The sequence below is a fragment of the Bombina bombina genome, chromosome 12 (assembly GCF_027579735.1).
Source record: "Bombina bombina isolate aBomBom1 chromosome 12, aBomBom1.pri, whole genome shotgun sequence".
Classification (NCBI taxonomy): domain Eukaryota; kingdom Metazoa; phylum Chordata; class Amphibia; order Anura; family Bombinatoridae; genus Bombina; species Bombina bombina.
In genome coordinates, this window is record NC_069510.1 from 8,773,355 (window position 1) to 8,797,021 (window position 23,667).

Below are 23,667 nucleotides of genomic sequence, written 5' to 3' on the forward strand. Positions count from 1 at the left end.
CTTCAGATGTACACCAATGGCCAGTTGCCTTTTTCTTATGTACTTGAAAACATACTGCAGGGGAATGGATAAGAAAACGGAACATGAAATTTAAAAATTAAAATTAGTTCTTTACCAAACTTACCATTCTGATATTATATAACACAACAAAGGCACAAAAAAACTAAAATCTCACCTCTTGCTCATGGTCTATTTTCATGCTGGGGTTTGCATTAACTTCAAGTAAAACCGGTTTCAAGTTTCGCATAAGAAGTATGTCAAAACCTAAGATCTGTGAATGAAAAGAAAATGTACATTTATCAACATAATTTAGTCCCCAAATCAACTGTCATCAAAAATATATATTTTTATGTTACAAAACACATATGCCCATTGCACTTGTTTGGGTTCCATATAAACCCCTTTATATATAAAGTGTGTCAAGATATACACAGGCGTGTGGGAAGGTGATAATCATGAGCCTCTGGTGTAGAGAGAGACCTGGAATACTGAATGCAACTCTAATGCATAGGCCGACACTGAGACGATCGTAGACAGGGAAAGACATTTAACTGTGCACTTAAGATTCCGAGCATTGCATGCAACCAGGAGGTAGAAAAACTTTAAGAGAATGTAAAAATGCAGCGTAAATATGAACAAGTTGTTAAGATGTATGCGCTAAGGATAATCTGGAAATATCGGTCATATCATAGAGTTTCTTTTGAAGGATATAAGGGGCAAGTCCTGTAGTTTGTGCTGTTATTCTAAAAGTGAATCTCATACAATGTAAAAGTGTAGAATTACACCTCACCCTCCCTCGCTAATTATAACGTGCAATTATTTATTCTATTTATTAAGCAGATGGTGTAATAACAGTTGCCTCACCCTGTTGTTTGTTGTGATCGTTGATAATATTAAACATGTTTTTAATGCATGATAGAACATTTGGATTCTAAAGTAACTAATGAGCTTATTGTTAAACACAAAAGGTTTTTATTTGAGAGTCTGTTATGAACAAACCCTAAGGACCAGATTACTAGTGGGGTGCTAACGTTTTCACTCGAGCGATAAGGGGTTTATCACAGGTGTTTGCACTCCTCTGGTTTACCGCTGGTGTTACGAGATAAAAGTAAACGGTAGAATGATTACAGCATCAGAAATACATTACAAAGTACAGTTACGATCATAATAACACCATCAAATAAAAATTATTCAAATAAAATATTGCACAAAATGTTATAAAAGATATGAGATCTCAGGTGTTAGAAAAATAAGGCAGGAAAAAGGCTTTCATATTGAGAAACATACATATACATATTTAAAGATATATATATAAGTATTTATATGTGTATATATGTATTTACAGACATATATACACATAAATACATTTATATATATATATATATATATATATATATACCAGTGACGTCCGAGGCTGGTGAGGCAGTGTCTAGGATATGCCTTCATTCTTTAGATATCCTTTGTTGAAGAAATAGCAATGCACATGGGTGAGCCAATCACATGAGGTATCTATGTGCAGCCACCAATCAGCAGGACTGAGCATATTTAGATATGATTTTCAACAAAGGATATAAAAAGAATGAAGAAAATTAGATATTAGATGTAAATTGGAAAGTTATTTAAAACTGCATGCTCTTTCTAAATCATGAAAGAAAACATATGGGTTTCATGTCCCTTAAAATGGTGTCTTGGAAAACTGGTTAACTTAGTAAACATCTGATTTTAGTCTAAAAGGATTGTAACAGAAACTCTTGCCAGATAACAAAATGCTTGCTCTGATTATGAGATCTAGAAATCCAGACCCATTAAAATATGTTTAAAACATACTTTTTACTTTAATGCTGCAAATTATGCTTATAGATTATTTCATTATTCAGTAAATATAAAAATGTCTTGATCCAGTGGCGGCTGGTGAAATTTAAAGATGATGGGCGCTTGACCCCACCCCTTTAAATAAAGTTTTATATATATATATATATATGAAAATCTGCACCAATCAAGCACTCCATCCTATCTATGGGGACTGAGTTTAGACAATTGTCAGTAATTTTAAAAGGTTAATTACAGACATTTTTTCAAAATTAAAGGGACATGAAACCGTAATTTTTTCTTTCATGATTCAGACATAAGACAATTTTAAACAATGTTCCAATTTACTTCTATTATAAATGTAGCTTAATTCTCTTGGTATCCTTTATTAAAGAAGCAGCAAAGCACTACTGGGAGCTAGTTGAACACATCTGTAAACTAATGACAAGAGGCATATATATGCAGCCACCAATCAGCAGCTAGCTCCTAGCTCATGAGCCTACCTAGGTATCCTTATCAACAAAGTACATCAAGAGAACGAAGCAAACTAGATAATAGAAGTAAATTAGAAAGTTGTTTAAAATTGTATGCTCTGAATCATGAAATAAGTTTTTGGGGTTTCATGTCCCTTTCAATACACGTAAATAAACACATTATTTTTAATGATAACCTTACATACATATGTGTTTTAGATAATTAAAAATTCCCTGAATTGCTTACAGACTCTAATAATTTTTTATTTTTTTTTGCTGTTATCTTACTGTTTATTGCATGATTTTATGTAGTTTAAATCAATGTGTTAAATTTCCTCAGTGTCATTTACAACTGTGTTAAGAGATGAATGCAACTAGGGCTGAATAAGTAAATGCAAGTTGCTACAAGAGACTGGGAAACTTATGTAAATACATTTTATAACTAAAAACAGCGCTCTGAGTCTGCACACACCAACACTAACTTGCACACACTTTTATATAGATATTTATGATATACAGTTTTTTGAAAGGATTACTGAAGTTTATATTTCAGCTTTTCCAATTGTCCACATATTATAGTTTAAAGAATAAACCAAATAATACAAACATTATATGTATTGCACACAATCTAATCTCATGTAAGGAGACCCAATAGACAGCAAAAGAAAATCTCAGAAATAATACATAAACTAAATAATTCACTTTAAATAGGGCGATTATATGTTTGCAAAATGTTATAGAAAAAAAAAAAGCATGTAAAAGCCTGTGAGCTATTTGTAATTAAAACTTTCACTTCTTCCTCCTCCAGGAGGAGCACAGCCTCGGCCATTCTGTGAGCTGGCGCCAGGACCTTAGTGCATGCTCTGTGTATATGTCATTGTGACTGGGACAATATTTCAGTGTGGAGCCAAACCACAGGGATCCACTCTATAAAACCTCACTAAAAATACCAGTCCCCCAACCCCCACACACACCTCTCAGAGTCCCGAGCACCCTGACTCATTGGAAGGCAGGCAAGCATGAAAAATGAGCTGAATTCACAACCAGGGATAACTTAAAACAGTTAATTAACAGACACCCCCTCCTAGTCCTCCTATAACTGACAAGGGATTTTGCAGCTAAATCACTGTTTAGTGGCTGAGATACCCTAGAATATATCAGAGTTATAACTGGCTGATTCTGCATCTGCAGACATACATTAGCAGCTAAGTGTAGCCCTCGGTGTAAATCAAAAGCTTATTACCCGAGTCCTTACTCCTTACCTGAGAAAGAGAATCCTCAATCCGGTCGGGAGCACAGTCCTGTCCTCCAGGGCAGAGACAGACCGTCACCTCCTCCACAGGCAGACACTAACCGTTTGGGCACGCAGACTCTTGCAGAGCAGCTCAGCAGCTCCCTCCACACTCTCTACTGAGTCTTCCCGCCAACTGTCTGTCTCATCAGCGCGACTTCACGAATGGTCACATGACCCCACACCTGTCAATCAGCAGCCCAGCAGGCACACCTCCCCGCAGTGCTGCTGGAATGCTGATTGGTTCAAGGGAACTAGCTCATCATGGAGGCGGTTTTGAGAACCGCCTCCATTGGAGCTTCTATTAGGCCCGGCGAGTCACCAGTGAGTGGCGCTGCTCTAAGTGAGCAGCCAACACTTATTTACATCCATTGTTGCGCAATTAATCAGGGCAGCGGACTGGCTCACTGCCTCCTAATTGCGCAACAATGGATGGTGACATTTGCAGCGCAAGCGCAGTAGCGCACAGCACAGTGAGTGAGCGCAGCCACACAGTAACTATAATTAATCACTGTCTAGTAATCGCCACGGGGGTGGGGGGGTACCCTTGGGGCGAGGGGTGGGCATGGCCAAAGATTAATAAAATAAAAAACACTTTCTTTTTTTTTTTAATAAATATTATTTTAAAACTTTTTTCCCTTATTGGACAGGGGAGGCACTGCCTCCCCTGCCTCCTATTACTGCACGTCACTGATATATACACATATAAACACGTAAATACATATGAACACATAAAAAGATATATATATATATATATATATATATATATATATATATATATATACACACACTGTATATATACATACATATACACAAAACACGGAAGGGGACTGCACTCTCAGACTGGACTGGGTACATATCCCATGACCCTGAAACATGCTCAGCCCTGGGTGCTCAATGGCACTTACAGGAAGCTGTGCTGTCCCCAGAGTCACAGGCAGTTAACTCCAGACAGGTCTGGGTGCAAGACCCACAGGAAAAATTACAAAATAAATTAATACAACACACAGAGAAAGTCCAGCACTCACTTACAAGCTCTCAGCTAAGATTAAAAGCAAAACTGGAAGAGTTAGTTACCGCATCTGGCCAAATGGGACAAGCCCAGGTACCACATCAAGGTCTCTTCCAAAACCTGGGTTCCTAAAACAGCCATACAAATACAAGCTCTCAATCAAGCAAACTGGGAACAAGTCAGGATTCACAAACTTATGTAATCACCCTAGACATATACAAAACACGGAAAGGGGACTGCATTCTCAGACTGGACTGGGCACACATCCCATGACCCTGCAACATGCTCAGCCCTGGGTGCTATAGCACTCTCAGGAAGCTGACCCCAGAGTCACAGGCAGTTAACCCCAGACAGGCCTGGGTGCAAGACCCATAGGGAAAATTACAAAACAAATTAATACAACACACAGAGAAAGTCCAGCACTCACTTACAAGCTTTTAGCTAAGATTAAAAGCAAAAATGGAAGGGTTAGTTACCGCATCTGGCCAAATGGGACAAGCCCAGGTACCACGTTAAGGTCCCTTCTAAAAACCTGGGTCCCTAAAACAACCACACAATGTAAGCTCTCAATCCAACAAACTGGGAACAAGTGAAGGGTGCACAGATTTATGTAATCACCCTAGACATATACAAAACACGGAAGGGGACTGCACTCTCAGACCAGACCGGGTACACATCCCATGACCCTGTAACATGCTCAGCCCTTCCATTTTTGCTTGTAATCTTAGCTGAGAGCTTGTAAGTGAGTGCTGGACTTTCTCTGAGTGTTGTATTAATTTGTTTTGTAATTTTCCCTTTGGTTCTTGCACCCAGACCTGTCTGGGGTTAACTGCCTGTGGCTCTGGAGACAGCACAGCTTCCTGAGAGTGCTAGTGAGCACCCAGGGCTGAGCATGTTGCAGGGTCATGGGATGTGTACCCGGTCCGGTCTGAGAGTGCAGTCCCCTTCCGTGTTTTGTATATGTCTAGGGTAATTACATAAGCCTGTGCACCCTTCAGTTTGTTGGATTGAAAACTTGCATTGTGTGGCTGTTTTAGGGTCCCAGGTTTTTGGAAGAGACCTCGACATGGTAGCTGGGCTTGTCCCATTTGGCCAAATGCGGTAACTAACCCTTCCATTTTTGCTTTTAATCTTAGTTGAGAGCTTGTAAGTGAGTGCTGGACTTTCTCTGTGTGATATATGTATATAAGTGCATTGGAGCCCTTTGCAGTTAAGTAGGTGAAAACAGATTTATGCAATGCAATATTCATATTTAGTAAAGTTTTATACTGTGGCCTCTATTTACCAAAGTCTGGCGGACCTGATCCGACACTGCGGATCAGGTCCGCCAGACCTCGCTGAATACGGAGAGCAATACGCAAGAGCTGCTGGTGCAACCCCGCTCCTGCAGACTCGCGGCCAATCAGCCGCCAGCAGGGGGTTGTCAATCGACCCGATAGTACTCGATCGGGTTGAATTACGGCGATGTCTGTCCGCCTGCTCAGAGCAGGCGGACAGGTTATGGAGCAGCGGTCTTTGTGACCACTGCTTCATAACTGCTGTTTCTGCCGATCATGAAGGCTCGCCAGAAACACGGGGCATCAAGCTCCGTTCGGAGCTTGATAGATAGGCCCCTGTGTATTTACTGTAAATATTTTAAAATTCCTATGTTGTGCACATAGCAGAATATGTTCTATGATCTTTGTATTTTTAAATAGATATTCATATCTATATCTTTACTTTTATATATATATATATATATATATATATATATATATATATATATATATATATAGTACCAAAAAACATATATATGTATTTATTAATTAATAAATAGAACATATTCTGTTGAATGTGAAATATTAATATGTTCATGTCGGGTTAGCGCACTTGAGAATATGCAATCGAGTTTGCGCCCAAGTATGGTCCATTGACTTCTATGGGTGAATATGTGGACATGCACGCGATATCCTTATTTCAGCTTTTTGTGTTTGTCGGGTTAGCGCACGCGCAAAAACAGTTTGCTTTCAACTCATAATACGAGCACAAAAAGCTCCACTTGTAATTTGGCCCTAAGTCTTTAAAGGAACATACCCTGGTTGATGTCAGAATAGTAGACTTTTGAGGACATAAATCCTATTCAATTAAATTGTATGGATCAAATTAGAATGAATATCAGTACCTATACTTTCTCCTGGATAAAGGTGGAAATAAATGGGTAATTTTTCTAATGTGCAATGTATCCATTGTTACTGTCTTTTTGGAAGACATTTGCAGTAGAATATGATCATCATGGGTTTAAACCTATAGGTTTATCACTGGGCCACAGCATATGATGATGATCATGTTGAAAACTTTCTGAAACCATCTGCTTGCTGAATGTCTCAGATGAATTGTTTTAAATCTTCTTGATAGCCCATGCATAATATGAACTTTACAATCTTCTTTTTACATTTTAGTTCTAAAATAAGTCTCGGTAGTTTCAATCCTTAAAGGGACATAATACTCATATGCTAAATCACTTGAAAGTGATGCAGCATAACTCTAAAAAGCTAATAGGAATATATCACCGGAGCATCTCTATATTTTTAACTCACAATTTCCTCAGCTCACCAGAGTAAGTGCTGTGTAAAAAGTTATCTTTCAGTTACTGCTCAACAGCAACTGGAAAAAAAATAAAAGGAAGAAATGAACAGCAGCCAATCATCATCAGCAGTGCTCAGGTCATAAAATCTTTTACTGTGAGCTCATGAGATTTCATAGTAAACTTCCTTAAACTGAATAGGGAAATAACATGAGTGTGCATGAGGCACGCTCCCTTGCAAGTCCAGGCATACTGATTTGCTGCTTAAAGTCCTTTACAATGGGGTGTGAATACTTAGGACATTTTGAGGTAAAATATATATATTTTTTTTACATAGAGATGTTCAGGTGATATTTTCTAGTCAGCTTTTTACAGCTATGCTGCATCACTTTCATGTGTTTCAACATTTGGGTATCATGGCCCTTTAACTCCATAATATTGTGGTGATTTGAAGCAATCCTGTACTATATGGATATTTCCATTGCTAAGTGTGATCACTAGATTACACTATTGTGGTTTTATCAAGGAATGTCCCCTCTATAGATTATCTACTCAACCATATCAACTTTTTTCCAAATATTACACTATTAAAACAGCCATGACTTAAGTAACTATAGCTTAACAGATCTTAAGTTCAGTTGTGTCTAATTAATAAACAAGAATGACATGGACCATACCGCACTCATTCACCTGCTAATAAATTTATTTTTAGCAGTCTGTTTATTATGTTGCCACTCTTCTCCTTCAGATGATGAGAGATGGAACCACTGCTACAATAAAAAAAATATTGTTTGACTTAAGAGTAAACAGTGACTTCTCCACAAGTCCATATCTTGCTCTTAGACTGTTCAACCCTGATATAAGCAGTACAAAACTCCCTATAGGTCATGTAAATAACTGCATTACTGAGCAGAACATATCAGTTCCAGGGCACTCGTGTCTTTCTAAATGCCATTGGAGCTATTGTCAATTGTAATGGATGGTATGAACAATGGTAAATATTGTCTGATACAATAAACCTCTGGAATGGGAAATGTGCCAAAGCAATACAAATACTTCCTTCCAACTGTTGCCAGTCTTGTGGGAAATGCAAGGGGCATTTTCTTCAGGCAATGTCCATATTAATAACTGGAAAAATGTATTAGCAATGTCTACATCGAAAATTAAAAGCTTGTACAGGTCAAATGAAGTTCATTATCAGACCATTTATTCGTATAAAAGTCAGACACCTAATATCCAGTGTGGTTTAATTCTAGTTGGCTTGTTGTACACCAAGGGGCAGATTTATAACAGCCCAAATAGGGCCGTATACCGCTGTTTCTGCGCTAGCCTTCAGGCTCACCGGAAACAGGAGTTAAGAAGCAGCGGTCTAAAGAACGCTGCTCCTTAACTCGTACACCTCCTCTGAGGCGACGGACAGCAATCCGCCTGATCTCATACCATCGGGTTGATTGACACCCCCTGCTAGCGGCCAATTGGCCGCGAATCTGCCGGGGCGGCATTGCACAAGCAGTTCATCAGAAGTGCTTGTGCAATGCCGCCCCCTGCAGATTTGCGGCCAATTGGCCGCTAGCAGGGGATGGCATTTCACAAGCAGTTCACCAGAAGTGCTTGTGCAATGATAAATGCCGACAGCGTATGCTGTCGGCATTTATCAATATCTGGCGGACATGATCGCTACATGAAATTTTAAACTGACTTGTTCATCGTTTGGTATTTACTGAATTGAATTTAACTGCTAAATGAACAAAAGTAGGAATTTAAAGATAAAAAAAAATGTTGTAAGAATTTTGTGGAAAAATATAAACTTTAGTTTGATGTTCTTTTAAGACCAGAGATGGCAGACATTGGAAAAAGGCTATAAATATTGTATTTACAGCAAACGTCTAACCAGTGTTAAATAGACTTATTTACAGAGGTCACGAAGAAAAGATATCACTTAGGTACGAGAAAGACTGTAATAAAACGTGTTTATTGGTTCTTTCCTTCGCTTTTCCAGACTACTGGTCCATAATGTGCAAGACAGAAGGACGACTGCCATAGTCGGAAATTAAAAACCCACTGCCTTCATCAAGATGCCTCTTTTTTAATTCTTTTTTTTTGCTATAGAATTATCCATACGCAGAATTTTTTTTTATTTTATTTTTTTGCTTGCTTAGAATTTCAGGTAGGCTAATACATTTTTATCACCTTTATAAAATAAGAGAGACACATCTGTTACTGGAAAGGCTTCCCTATTCTTTATTTAAAGGACTATTTAAAGGGACATGAAACCCACACTTTTTCTTTCATGATTTAGAAAGAGAATGCATTTTTAAACATCTTTCTAATTTACTTCTATTATCTAATTTGTTTTATTCTCTTGATATTCTTTGCTGGAAAGCATATCTAGATATGCTCAGTAGCTGCTGATTGGTTGCTGCACATAGAAGCCTCATGTGATTGGCTCACCCATGTGCATTGCTTTTTCTTCAACTAAGGATATCTAAAAAATGAAGCAAAATAAATAATAGAAGTAAATTGTAATGTTGTTTACATTTCTATTCTCTATCTGAATCATGAAAAAAAAGATTTTGGGTTTCGTGGCCCTTTAAGTACAGTAGAATAACATAATAAACAATTGCATAAAAAGACAATGCTAATGTACTTAGTCTGGATTTCTGATTTTTTCTGACAAATAGCTCCATTTCCTTTCCCCTTGCATCATGTGACAACCATCAGCCAATCACATGTATATACGTATATTCTGTGAATTCTTGCACATGCTCAGTAGGAGCTGGTGCAGTACATTTATATAATAGAAGTTAATTGGAAAGTTGTTTTAAATTGTATGCTCTATCTGAATCATAAAAGTTTATTTTTTACTTTAGCGTTACTATAAATCATATGAATAGCAGTAGAAAAGGAAAAGAGTACAAAATTTAAAAAAAAAACAATCCCAAATGACCAATCCTGAAAAGGTTAGGACAGTATGGAAAATGCAAAAAAAAACAGTCATTTGAAAATTCATTTCACCATGTACTATATTGAAATACATTAACACATTATTTGTTGTTTTACTTTGTACATTTAATGTATTTTTTAAAATATACACTCATTTCAAATCTAATGAATGCCACACACTCCAAAAAAGTTGTGACAGTCAACTGTTTACCACTGTGTAACATCACCTTTTCTTTTAATAACACTTATTAAACGTTTGGGTAATGAAGAGACCAGTTGGTTAAGTTTAGCAAACATCGCTTTCCCCCATTCATCCATTATGCAAGTCTTTAGCTGCACAACTGTACGGGCCTTTGTTGCCTTATTTTGCGCTTCATAATGCGCCACACATTCTCAATCAGAGACAGGTCAGGACTGCAGCAGGCCATGCTAGCACCCGCACTCTCTGCTTACACAACCATGCGCTTGTAATCCGGGCAGAATGTGGTTTGGCGTTGTCCTGTTTGAAAATGCAGGGACGTCCCTGGAAAAGACAACGGCTGGATGGCAGCATATGTTGCTCCAAAATATATACATATCTTTCTGCATTAATGGTGCCCTTACAGATGTGCAAGTTACCTATGCCATGGGCACTGACACACCCCTATACTAAGACAGACACTGGCTTTTGGACCTGACGCTGATAACAGCTTGCATAAATCATCTTCCTCTTTAGCCCGGAGAACACAATGGCTGTTTTTTCCAAAAGATATTTGAAATGTTGACTCTTCGGACCACAAAACACGATTCCACTGTGCTACTGTCCATTTCTGAACAGTGTTGCTGTATGGCTTCTGCTATGCATAGTAAAGCCTTAACTTGCATCTGTGGATGCAGCGGCGAAAGGTGTGGCCTGACAAAGGTTTTACAAAGTATTCCCAAGCCCATGTCAGGATATCTATTACAGACTCATGACTGTTTTTGAGAATGTGACGTCTGAGGGATCAGAGATTCCCGAGTATTCAGAAGTGGTTTTCGGCCTTGCCATTTACGCACCGAGATTTGATCGGTTACCTTGAATCTTTTAACTATATTGTGCACTGTAGCAGGTGAAATGCACAAAATCCTACGGATTTGTCTTTGGGGAATGTTGTTCTCAAAGTGTTGGATTATTTGCTGACGCATCTGTTGGCAGATTGGCGAGCCTCGACCCATCCTTGCTCTTGAAGGACTAGGGCTTTTTTGGAGGCTCCTTATATACTATGGTTACACGATTGCCTCACCTGTTTCACATCACTTTCTTATTTCAATTTGTCACATTGCTACTGGTCCTAAATTACCCCTGTCCCAACTTATTTAGAATGTGTTGCAGTCATCAGATTTTAAATGAGTGTAAATTTTCAAAAATACATTAAGTTCACAAGGTAAAACTTCAAATAAAGTGTTAAAAATGTGTTTTCAATAAAATACAGGGTGAATTGTTGTTTTTTTTTGCATTTTCCATACTGTCCCAACTTTTAAGGAAAAAACAAAGCTCCTTAAAATATTGCATTATCATTTTTGTTTTACTTACTTTGAGGGGGGAACGCAATATCTCGTTTGATGAATTGCTAGTATGGTGAGCCAAGAAATTAAAAAAACAAAACTATTATTGCTAAGGTTTGCCCTTTAAGAAAAGGAATACAATGTCTAAAATTAAAATAAAATAAAAAAAAATAAAAAACACACAAAAAACAGTCCCAAATCTACATATATACATCATCCTTCAACTCAGGCAGAACCAAAGACAAAGAATAACACAAAACAGCAGATTTTTAGCTATCTACCCTCGCTACAGAGTGCTGAAAGGGTGATAATGATTATTTTGCTAATAAGATATTTTTAACACATTTCTGTGCAGATATTTTGCACCACAGCTCTTTATCACTGTTATATTAAATGCATACTGTATATACAGAAATGACTTGAATGTCTTTCTGCTAACAAAGCAGCCTGTTTCTAACCCCACATAGACATTACACACACATTAGACAAGACTATAGGTTTAAAAAATCACTTGATTTAAAAAAAAAAAACTACTGAGATCACATGATTCTAAAGTGACACGTCCACTATCACACTGACTATTTTTAAATGCCTTTTTTCTAGTCCAAAAATATTCAACAGTTTTAGGATAATTCTTGTAAAAATAATGGCTTCTCCTATTTTTATTGGAAATAAGTTAAGGGCACACATGACAAACAGAAAAGGTAAAATACTTTTAAGTCAGTTACAAAAAATATGATCACCAGGCTATTGATGGGAAAAAATACCCACTGTGGTCTACAGATTGCTTTGGGTTAAAATGATATCACATAAATACTTCTCGGAAAAGTTAAAAAGCAAATTGACCTTTATTTTCTTGGACAGAACTGCAGATTCATTAATAGCCAATTCAAGCCCATATGCAGATGACCTCTGACCTTTGCCTGGATCTGTCTGCAAGATATAAACTGCTTTACGATCAGTACAGTAAAAGTGCCGCTCACAGTACGAAACCTCAATAGCAAAGGTACTAATTATTTCTGCTGCCCATTGTGTCTAATTGCTTCCATTAAATATCTGCTAATTTAAGCTTTCTCCCCAGATACCTTGTTCGATTCTTTGAAACAAAAACAGTGCACATTAATTTTATAAATGTTATGCCAGAGGAAACATGGGCTTGGATTGCGCAGTAATAATATATCACTGTGCCATTTATAGTGGTATTTAATGTTTGCATTTTCCAGCTTTGAATAAAGTTTACTTTGACTGTACGCATCTTAATTGCTCTTCAAACTTCTCTTGTTGCAGCAGAAATAAAATATGCAGTGTCCTGAAAATCCAGAAAGGTACATGGTGGAAGCAGCGAATGCACGGATGTTTAGTATTGGAGATTATCTAATGTAGGGCCAGATTACAAGTGGAGAACAATTAATAGCGTGCTTGATAGGGGAATTTTGCAACTTTTTGGGAACACTTTAAGGAACGTTTGTATTGCGAGTTAAAAGTAAATACAACCGCTCGAGCGCAATCGCATTTAACGAGTGTCGGGATAGTATGACTGGAAAGCTCTGGTTAACCGACATGCGAGTAAAAAAATTGTACAAAACACATAAAAAATACATGTAACAGTTACAATCATATTAACACTATCTGATAAAAAATACATGTAACAGTTACAATCATATTAACACTATCTGATAAAAAATACATGTAACAGTTACAATCATATTAACACTATCTGATAAAAAAATACATGTAACAGTATAGTTACAATCATATTAACATTATCTGATAAAAAATACATGTAACAGTATAGTTACAATCATATTAACACTATCTGATAAAAAATACATGTAACAGTATAGTTACAATCATATTAACACTATCTGATAAAAAATACATGTAACAGTATAGTTACAATCATATTAACACTATCTGATAAAAAATACATGTAACAGTATAGTTACAATCATATTAACACTATCTGATAAAAAATACATGTAACAGTATAGTTACAATCATATTAACACTATCTGATAAAAAAATACATGTTACAGTATAGTTACAATCATATTAACACTATCTGATAAAAAATACATGTAACAGTATAGTTACAATCGTATTAACACTATCTGATAAAAAATACATGTAACAGTATAGTTACAATCATATTAACACTATCTGATAAAAAATACATGTAACAGTATAGTTACAATCGTATTAACACTATCTGATAAAAAATACATGTAACAGTATAGTTACAATCATATTAACACTATCTGATAAAAAAATACACGTAACAGTATAGTTAATCATATTAACACTATCTGATAAAAAATACATGTAACAGTATAGTTACAATCATATTAACACTATCTGATAAAAAATACATGTAACAGTATAGTTACAATCATATTAACACTATCTGATAAAAAATACATGTAACAGTATAGTTACAATCGTATTAACACTATCTGATAAAAAATACATGTAACAGTATAGTTACAATCATATTAACATTATCTGATAAAAAATACATGTAAAAGTATAGTTACAATCATATTAACACTATCTGATAAAAAATACATGTAACAGTATAGTTACAATCATATTAACACTATCTGATAAAAAATACATGTAACAGTATAGTTACAATCATATTAACACTATCTGATAAAAAATACATGTAACAGTATAGTTACAATCATATTAACACTATCTGATAAAAAATACATGTAAGAGTATAGTTACAATCATATTAACACGATAAAAATACATGTAACAGTATAGTTACAATCATATTAACACGATAAAAATACATGTAACAGTATAGTTACAATCATATTAACACTATCTGATAAAAAAATACATGTAACAGTATAGTTACAATCATATTAACACTATCTGATAAAAAATACATGTAACAGTATAGTTACAATCGCATTAACACTATCTGATAAAAAATACATGTAACAGTATAGTTACAATCATATTAACACTATCTGATAAAAAATACATGTAACAGTATAGTTACAATCATATTAACACTATCTGATAAAAAATACATGTAACAGTATAGTTACAATCATATTAACACTATCTGATAAAAAATACATGTAAGAGTATAGTTACAATCATATTAACACGATAAAAATACATGTAACAGTATAGTTACAATCATATTAACACGATAAAAATACATGTAACAGTATAGTTACAATCATATTAACACTATCTGATAAAAAAATACATGTAACAGTATAGTTACAATCATATTAACACTATCTGATAAAAAATACATGTAACAGTATAGTTACAATCGCATTAACACTATCTGATAAAAAATACATGTAACAGTATAGTTACAATCATATTAACACTATCTGATAAAAAATACATGTAACAGTATAGTTACAATCATATTAACACTATCTGATAAAAAATACATGTAACAGTATAGTTACAATCATATTAACACTATCTGATAAAAAATACATGTAACAGTATAGTTACAATCATATTAACACTATCTGATAAAAAATACATGTAACAGTATAGTTACAATCATATTAACACTATCTGATAAAAAATACATGTAACAGTATAGTTACAATCATATTAACACTATCTGATAAAAAAATACATGTAACAGTATAGTTACAATCATATTAACACTATCTGATAAAAAATACATGTTACAGTATAGTTACAATCATATTAACACTATCTGATAAAAAATACATGTAACAGTATAGTTACAATCATATTAACACTATCTGATAAAAAATACATGTAACAGTATAGTTACAATCATATTAACACTATCTGATAAAAATACATGTAACAGTATAGTTACAATCATATTAACACTATCTGATAAAAAATACATGTTACAGTATAGTTACAATCATATTAACACTATCTGATAAAAAAATACATGTAACAGTATAGTTACAATCATATTAACACTATCTGATAAAAAATACATGTTACAGTATAGTTACAATCATATTAACACTATCTGATAAAAAATACATGTAAAAGTATAGTTACAATCATATTAACACTATCTGATAAAAAATACATGTAACAGTATAGTTACAATCATATTAACACTATCTGATAAAAAAATACATGTAACAGTATAGTTACAATCATATTAACACTATCTGATAAAAAATACATGTAACAGTATAGTTACAATCATATTAACACTATCTGATAAAAAATACATGTAACAGTATAGTTACAATCATATTAACACTATCTGATAAAAAAATACATGTAACAGTATAGTTACAATCATATTAACACTATCTGATAAAAAAATACACGTAACAGTATAGTTACAATCATATTAACACTATCTGATAAAAAATACATGTAACAGTATAGTTACAATCATATTAACACTATCTGATAAAAAATACATGTAACAGTATAGTTACAATCATATTAACACTATCTGATAAAAAAATACATGTAACAGTATAGTTACAATCATATTAACACTATCTGATAAAAAAATACACGTAACAGTATAGTTAATCATATTAACACTATCTGATAAAAAATACATGTAACAGTATAGTTACAATCATATTAACACTATCTGATAAAAAATACATGTAACAGTATAGTTACAATCATATTAACACTATCTGATAAAAAAATACATGTAACAGTATAGTTACAATCATATTAACACTATCTGATAAAAAATACATGTAACAGTATAGTTACAATCATATTAACACTATCTGATAAAAAATACATGTAACAGTATAGTTACAATCATATTAACACTATCTGATAAAAAATACATGTAACAGTATAGTTACAATCATATTAACACTATCTGATAAAAAAATACATGTAACAGTATAGTTACAATCATATTAACACTATCTGATAAAAAATACATGTAAGAGTATAGTTACAATCATATTAACACGATAAAAATACATGTAACAGTATAGTTACAATCATATTAACACGATAAAAAATACATGTAACAGTATAGTTACAATCATATTAACACTATCTGATAAAAAAATACATGTAACATTATAGTTACAATCATATTAACACTATCTGATAAAAAATACATGTAACAGTATAGTTACAATCGCATTAACACTATCTGATAAAAAATACATGTAACAGTATAGTTACAATCATATTAACACTATCTGATAAAAAATACATGTAACAGTATAGTTACAATCATATTAACACTATCTGATAAAAAATACATGTAACAGTATAGATACAATCATATTAACACTATCTGATAAAAAATACATGTAACAGTATAGTTACAATCATATTAACACTATCTGATAAAAAATACATGTAACAGTATAGTTACAATCATATTAACACTATCTGATAAAAAATACATGTAACAGTATAGTTACAATCATATTAACACTATCTGATAAAAAAATACATGTAACAGTATAGTTACAATCATATTAACACTATCTGATAAAAAATACATGTTACAGTATAGTTACAATCATATTAACACTATCTGATAAAAAATACATGTAACAGTATAGTTACAATCATATTAACACTATCTGATAAAAAATACATGTAACAGTATAGTTACAATCATATTAACACTATCTGATAAAAAATACATGTAACAGTATAGTTACAATCATATTAACACTATCTGATAAAAAATACATGTAACAGTATAGTTACAATCATATTAACACTATCTGATAAAAAAATACATGTAACAGTATAGTTACAATCATATTAACACTATCTGATAAAAAAATACATGTTACAGTATAGTTACAATCATATTAACACTATCTGATAAAAAATACATGTAACAGTATAGTTACAATCATATTAACACTATCTGATAAAAAATACATGTAACAGTATAGTTACAATCATATTAACACTATCTGATAAAAAAATACATGTAACAGTATAGTTACAATCATATTAACACTATCTGATAAAAAACACATGTTACAGTATAGTTACAATCATATTAACACTATCTGATAAAAAAATACATGTAACAGTATAGTTACAATCATATTAACACTATCTGATAAAAAATACATGTTACAGTATAGTTACAATCATATTAACACTATCTGATAAAAAATACATGTAAAAGTATAGTTACAATCATATTAACACTATCTGATAAAAAATACATGTAACAGTATAGTTACAATCATATTAACACTATCTGATAAAAAAATACATGTAACAGTATAGTTACAATCATATTAACACTATCTGATAAAAAAATACATGTAACAGTATAGTTACAATCATATTAACACTATCTGATAAAAAATACATGTAACAGTATAGTTACAATCATATTAACACTATCTGATAAAAAAATACATGTAACAGTATAGTTACAATCATATTAACACTATCTGATAAAAAAATACACGTAACAGTATAGTTACAATCATATTAACACTATCTGATAAAAAATACATGTAACAGTATAGTTACAATCATATTAACACTATCTGATAAAAAATACATGTAACAGTATAGTTACAATCATATTAACACTATCTGATAAAAAAATACATGTAACAGTATAGTTACAATCATATTAACACTATCTGATAAAAAAAATACACGTAACAGTATAGTTAATCATATTAACACTATCTGATAAAAAATACATGTAACAGTATAGTTACAATCATATTAACACTATCTGATAAAAAATACATGTAACAGTATAGTTACAATCATATTAACACTATCTGATAAAAAAATACATGTAACAGTATAGTTACAATCATATTAACACTATCTGATAAAAAATACATGTAACAGTATAGTTACAATCATATTAACACTATCTGATAAAAAATACATGTAACAGTATAGTTACAATCATATTAACACTATCTGATAAAAAATACATGTAACAGTATAGTTACAATCATATTAACACTATCTGATAAAAAATACATGTAACAGTATAGTTACAATCATATTAACACTCTCTGATAAAAAATACATGTAAGAGTATAGTTACAATCATATTAACACGATAAAAATACATGTAACAGTATAGTTACAATCATATTAACACGATAAAAATACATGTAACAGTATAGTTACAATCATATTAACACTATCTGATAAAAAAATACATGTAACAGTATAGTTACAATCATATTAACACTATCTGATAAAAAATACATGTAACAGTATAGTTACAATCGCATTAACACTATCTGATAAAAAATACATGTAACAGTATAGTTACAATCATATTAACACTATCTGATAAAAAATACATGTAACAGTATAGTTACAATCATATTAACACTATCTGATAAAAAATACATGTAACAGTATAGTTACAATCATATTAACACTATCTGATAAAAAATACATGTAACAGTATAGTTACAATCATATTAACACTATCTGATAAAAAATACATGTAACAGTATAGTTACAATCATATTAACACTATCTGATAAAAAATACATGTAACAGTATAGTTACAATCATATTAACACTATCTGATAAAAAAATACATGTAACAGTATAGTTACAATCATATTAACACTATCTGATAAAAAATACATGTTACAGTATAGTTACAATCATATTAACACTATCTGATAAAAAATACATGTAACAGTATAGTTACAATCATATTAACACTATCTGATAAAAAATACATGTAACAGTATAGTTACAATCATATTAACACTATCTGATAAAAATACATGTAACAGTATAGTTACAATCATATTAACACTATCTGATAAAAAATACATGTTACAGTATAGTTACAATCATATTAACACTATCTGATAAAAAAATACATGTAACAGTATAGTTACAATCATATTAACACTATCTGATAAAAAATACATGTTACAGTATAGTTACAATCATATTAACACTATCTGATAAAAAATACATGTAAAAGTATAGTTACAATCATATTAACACTATCTGATAAAAAATACATGTAACAGTATAGTTACAATCATATTAACACTATCTGATAAAAAAATACATGTAACAGTATAGTTACAATCATATTAACACTATCTGATAAAAAATACATGTAACAGTATAGTTACAATCATATTAACACTATCTGATAAAAAATACATGTAACAGTATAGTTACAATCATATTAACACTATCTGATAAAAAAATACATGTAACAGTATAGTTACAATCATATTAACACTATCTGATAAAAAAATACACGTAACAGTATAGTTACAATCATATTAACACTATCTGATAAAAAATACATGTAACAGTATAGTTACAATCATATTAACACTATCTGATAAAAAATACATGTAACAGTATAGTTACAATCATATTAACACTATCTGATAAAAAAATACATGTAACAGTATAGTTACAATCATATTAACACTATCTGATAAAAAAATACACGTAACAGTATAGTTAATCATATTAACACTATCTGATAAAAAATACATGTAACAGTATAGTTACAATCATATTAACACTATCTGATAAAAAATACATGTAACAGTATATTTACAATCATATTAACACTATCTGATAAAAAAATACATGTAACAGTATAGTTACAATCATATTAACACTATCTGATAAAAAATACATGTAACAGTATAGTTACAATCATATTAACACTATCTGATAAAAAATACATGTAACAGTATAGTTACAATCATATTAACACTATCTGATAAAAAAATACATGTAACAGTATAGTTACAATCATATTAACACTATCTGATAAAAAAATACACGTAACAGTATAGTTAATCATATTAACACTATCTGATAAAAAATACATGTAACAGTATAGTTACAATCATATTAACACTATCTGATAAAAAATACATGTAACAGTATAGTTACAATCATATTAACACTATCTGATAAAAAAATACACGTTACAGTATAGTTACAATCATATTAACACTATCTGATAAAAAATACATGTAAAAGTATAGTTACAATCATATTAACACTATCTGATAAAAAATACATGTAACAGTATAGTTACAATCATATTAACACTATCTGATAAAAAAATACATGTAACAGTATAGTTACAATCATATTAACACTATCTGATAAAAAATACATGTAACAGTATAGTTACAATCATATTAACACTATCTGATAAAAAATACATGTAACAGTATAGTTACAATCATATTAACACTATCTGATAAAAAATACATGTAACAGTATAGTTACAATCGTATTAACACTATCTGATAAAAATACATGTTACAGTATAGTTAAAATCATATTAACACTATCTGATAAAAAATACATGTAACAGTATAGTTACAATCATATTAACACTATCTGATAAAAAATACATGTAACAGTATAGTTACAATCGTATTAACACTATCTGATAAAAAATACATGTAACAGTATAGTCACAATCATATTAACACTATCTGATAAAAAATACATGTAACAGTATAGTTGCAATCATATTAACACTATCTGATAAAAAATACACATAACAGTATAGTTAATCATATTAACACTATCTGATAAAAAATACATGTAACAGTATAGTTACAATCATATTAACACTATCTGATAAAAAATACATGTTACAGTATAGTTACAATCATATTAACACTAACTGATAAAAAAATGAATTGTAAAATAAATGCATGAAAAAGCTATAAAGGCTCAAAAATACGAGATGTAAGGGCAAAAAACTGGCAAAAGGTGCTTTTACATATGGATCCATAGGAACACAGGTATAAATAATTGTATTTATTAAAATATATGTATATATGCATTTATGTATTTATATGCATTTATGTATTTATATGCATTTATATATTTATGTATTTATATGCATTTATGTATATATATATATATATATATATATATATATATATATATATATATATATAAACACATATAAATAAATATACATACATATATTTATTGTAATCTTCCTGTCTAAAGTGCTTAATCAGGTTAGAGCGCAACTGTGGGTGTTTGTTGTTTTGTTTTGTAAAATTCTGCTCCATTGAAGTCTATAGGGGGAGTGAGATATTGCGATCACAACTTCTCAAGTGCATGGCTTAATGGGTGTCGGGTAGCGCATGCGCAGAAAAACATTACTTTCAACCTGTAATATGAGCGCTCCCCAGCGGGCAGAGTTAAATTACTTCTAGCACAGATTGCGAGCTAGCAGGAGCCCAAGGGGCCTATCTATCAAGCTCCGAATGGAACTTGATGGCCCGTGTTTCTGGCGAGTCTTCAGACTGGCCAGAAACAGCAGTAATGAAGCAGCGGTCACAAAGACCGCTCTGAGCAGGCGGACAGACATTGCCGGAAATCAACCCAATCGGGTTGATTGACACCTCCCTGCTGGCAGCCGATTGGTCGCACGTCTGCAGGGGGCGGCGTTACACCAGCAGCTCTTGTGAGCTGCTGTGCAATGCTGAATACGGAGAGCGTATTGCTCTCCGTATTCAGCGAAGTCTGGCGGACCTGATCCGCACTGTCGGATCAGGTCCGCCAGACTTTGGTAAATAGAGGCCCAAATGTGTGCTCCGCTCAAAATGTTTTATATTTAACTTCAGTTATGTCTTACTGAACTTTGGGTTCATCTTCCGTTTAGGATAAACACTCTAATGGTTAGTGGGGTTTCCTAACATTTGTAGTCATGTTCCACTTCAAGAAAACAGAAATGGTATTTTGGTGCTGAATATAGTTTACTGCTGTACATTGCAGAAGGCACAACAAATTGACTATTTATTAATGGATACAAGTAGAACTGAAGATGGTTGCCGTAAGACAACTGCTTCAGATCATGACGAATATGCGTCATTTGAAACTCTACTTATTTGTGAAAAGTTCTGAGATGTTAACTAGATTGGGGAAGTAACCATAGCAAAAAGAAATGAAAACGGTCACTAAATAGTTAAACGATTAATGCTTACATGTGTTCAGAAAACCCGGCCGGGATATATTCAGGGAAAGGTGTAGGTGATCACTGCTATCTGAAGATTATATTCAATATGAAAGCTTTGATTTAGGGTGGTTCATATTGAGGTTTAAGGAGGCATTAGGGTGTTTTTGACGGTGAAGCATCACATAATTATGAAGTTAATTATTAATGTGCTTTGCGGGGCAACTCTGACAATTTAATCAGAGTTTAATGAGGTTCAAGAGTAACCAGAAGAATCAGGCTGCTAGAATGATTAAACATTCTTAATGTGGTGACCAAAAAGGTTTTCTTTCTATATCAGTTGTTAACCAGGCTCTATGGGGACTGTAAGCTGAAAGCAACTAAGACTAGGCATGCATCTAGCTGATGTCATTTAAAGGGACATTCCAGCCAATTGAAATACACACGGATGTAGTACAGAATTATTGCAATTATCATATATTATCAAAAACAACTTGTAAAAGCTATCATGGTTTCAGTGGGTGCATCTACTGTGAACATGGGAGCCCTTAGTCTTAAAGGGACAGTCAAGTCCAAAAAAAACTTTCATGATTTAAATAGGGCATGTTATTTTAAACAACTTTCCAATTTACTTTTATTACCAATTTTGCTTTGTTCACTTGGTATTCTTAGTTGAAAGCTAAACCTAGGAGGTCCATATGCTAATTTCTTAGACCTTTAAGGCCGCATCTAATCTAAATGCATTTTGACAGTTTTTCACCACTAGAGGGCATTAGTTCATGTGTTTCATATAGAAAACATTGAGAGCTCATGCACGTTAATTTACAGAGGAGTGAGCACTGATTGGCTAAAATGCAAGTTTGTCAAAAGAACTGAAATAAGGGGGCTGTCTGCATAGACTTAGATACAAGGTAATTACAGAGGTAAAATGTGTATTATTATAACTGAGTTGGTTATGCAAAACTGGGGAATGGGTAATTAAGGGATTATCTATCTTTTAAAACAACAACAATTCTGGTGTTGACTGTCCCTTGAACAGACAGCAGCATTTTAAGCAGTGTGTAAATAAAGAAGCACTAAAGTCAAAATTAAACTGTCTGAATCAGATAGAACATGCAATTTTAAAGAACT

The 23,667-nt window shown here is 32.4% G+C and overlaps 1 protein-coding gene across 1 annotated transcript in view; it reads right to left on the minus strand.

Annotated features, from left to right (window-relative positions):
* Positions 1–23,667, minus strand: part of TTLL11 (tubulin tyrosine ligase like 11) — a 345,612-nt gene that overhangs the window by 185,687 nt on the left and 136,258 nt on the right. The window contains 1 exon segment of the mRNA XM_053695417.1: positions 176–271. Coding sequence (XP_053551392.1) covers positions 176–271 — 96 coding nt within the window.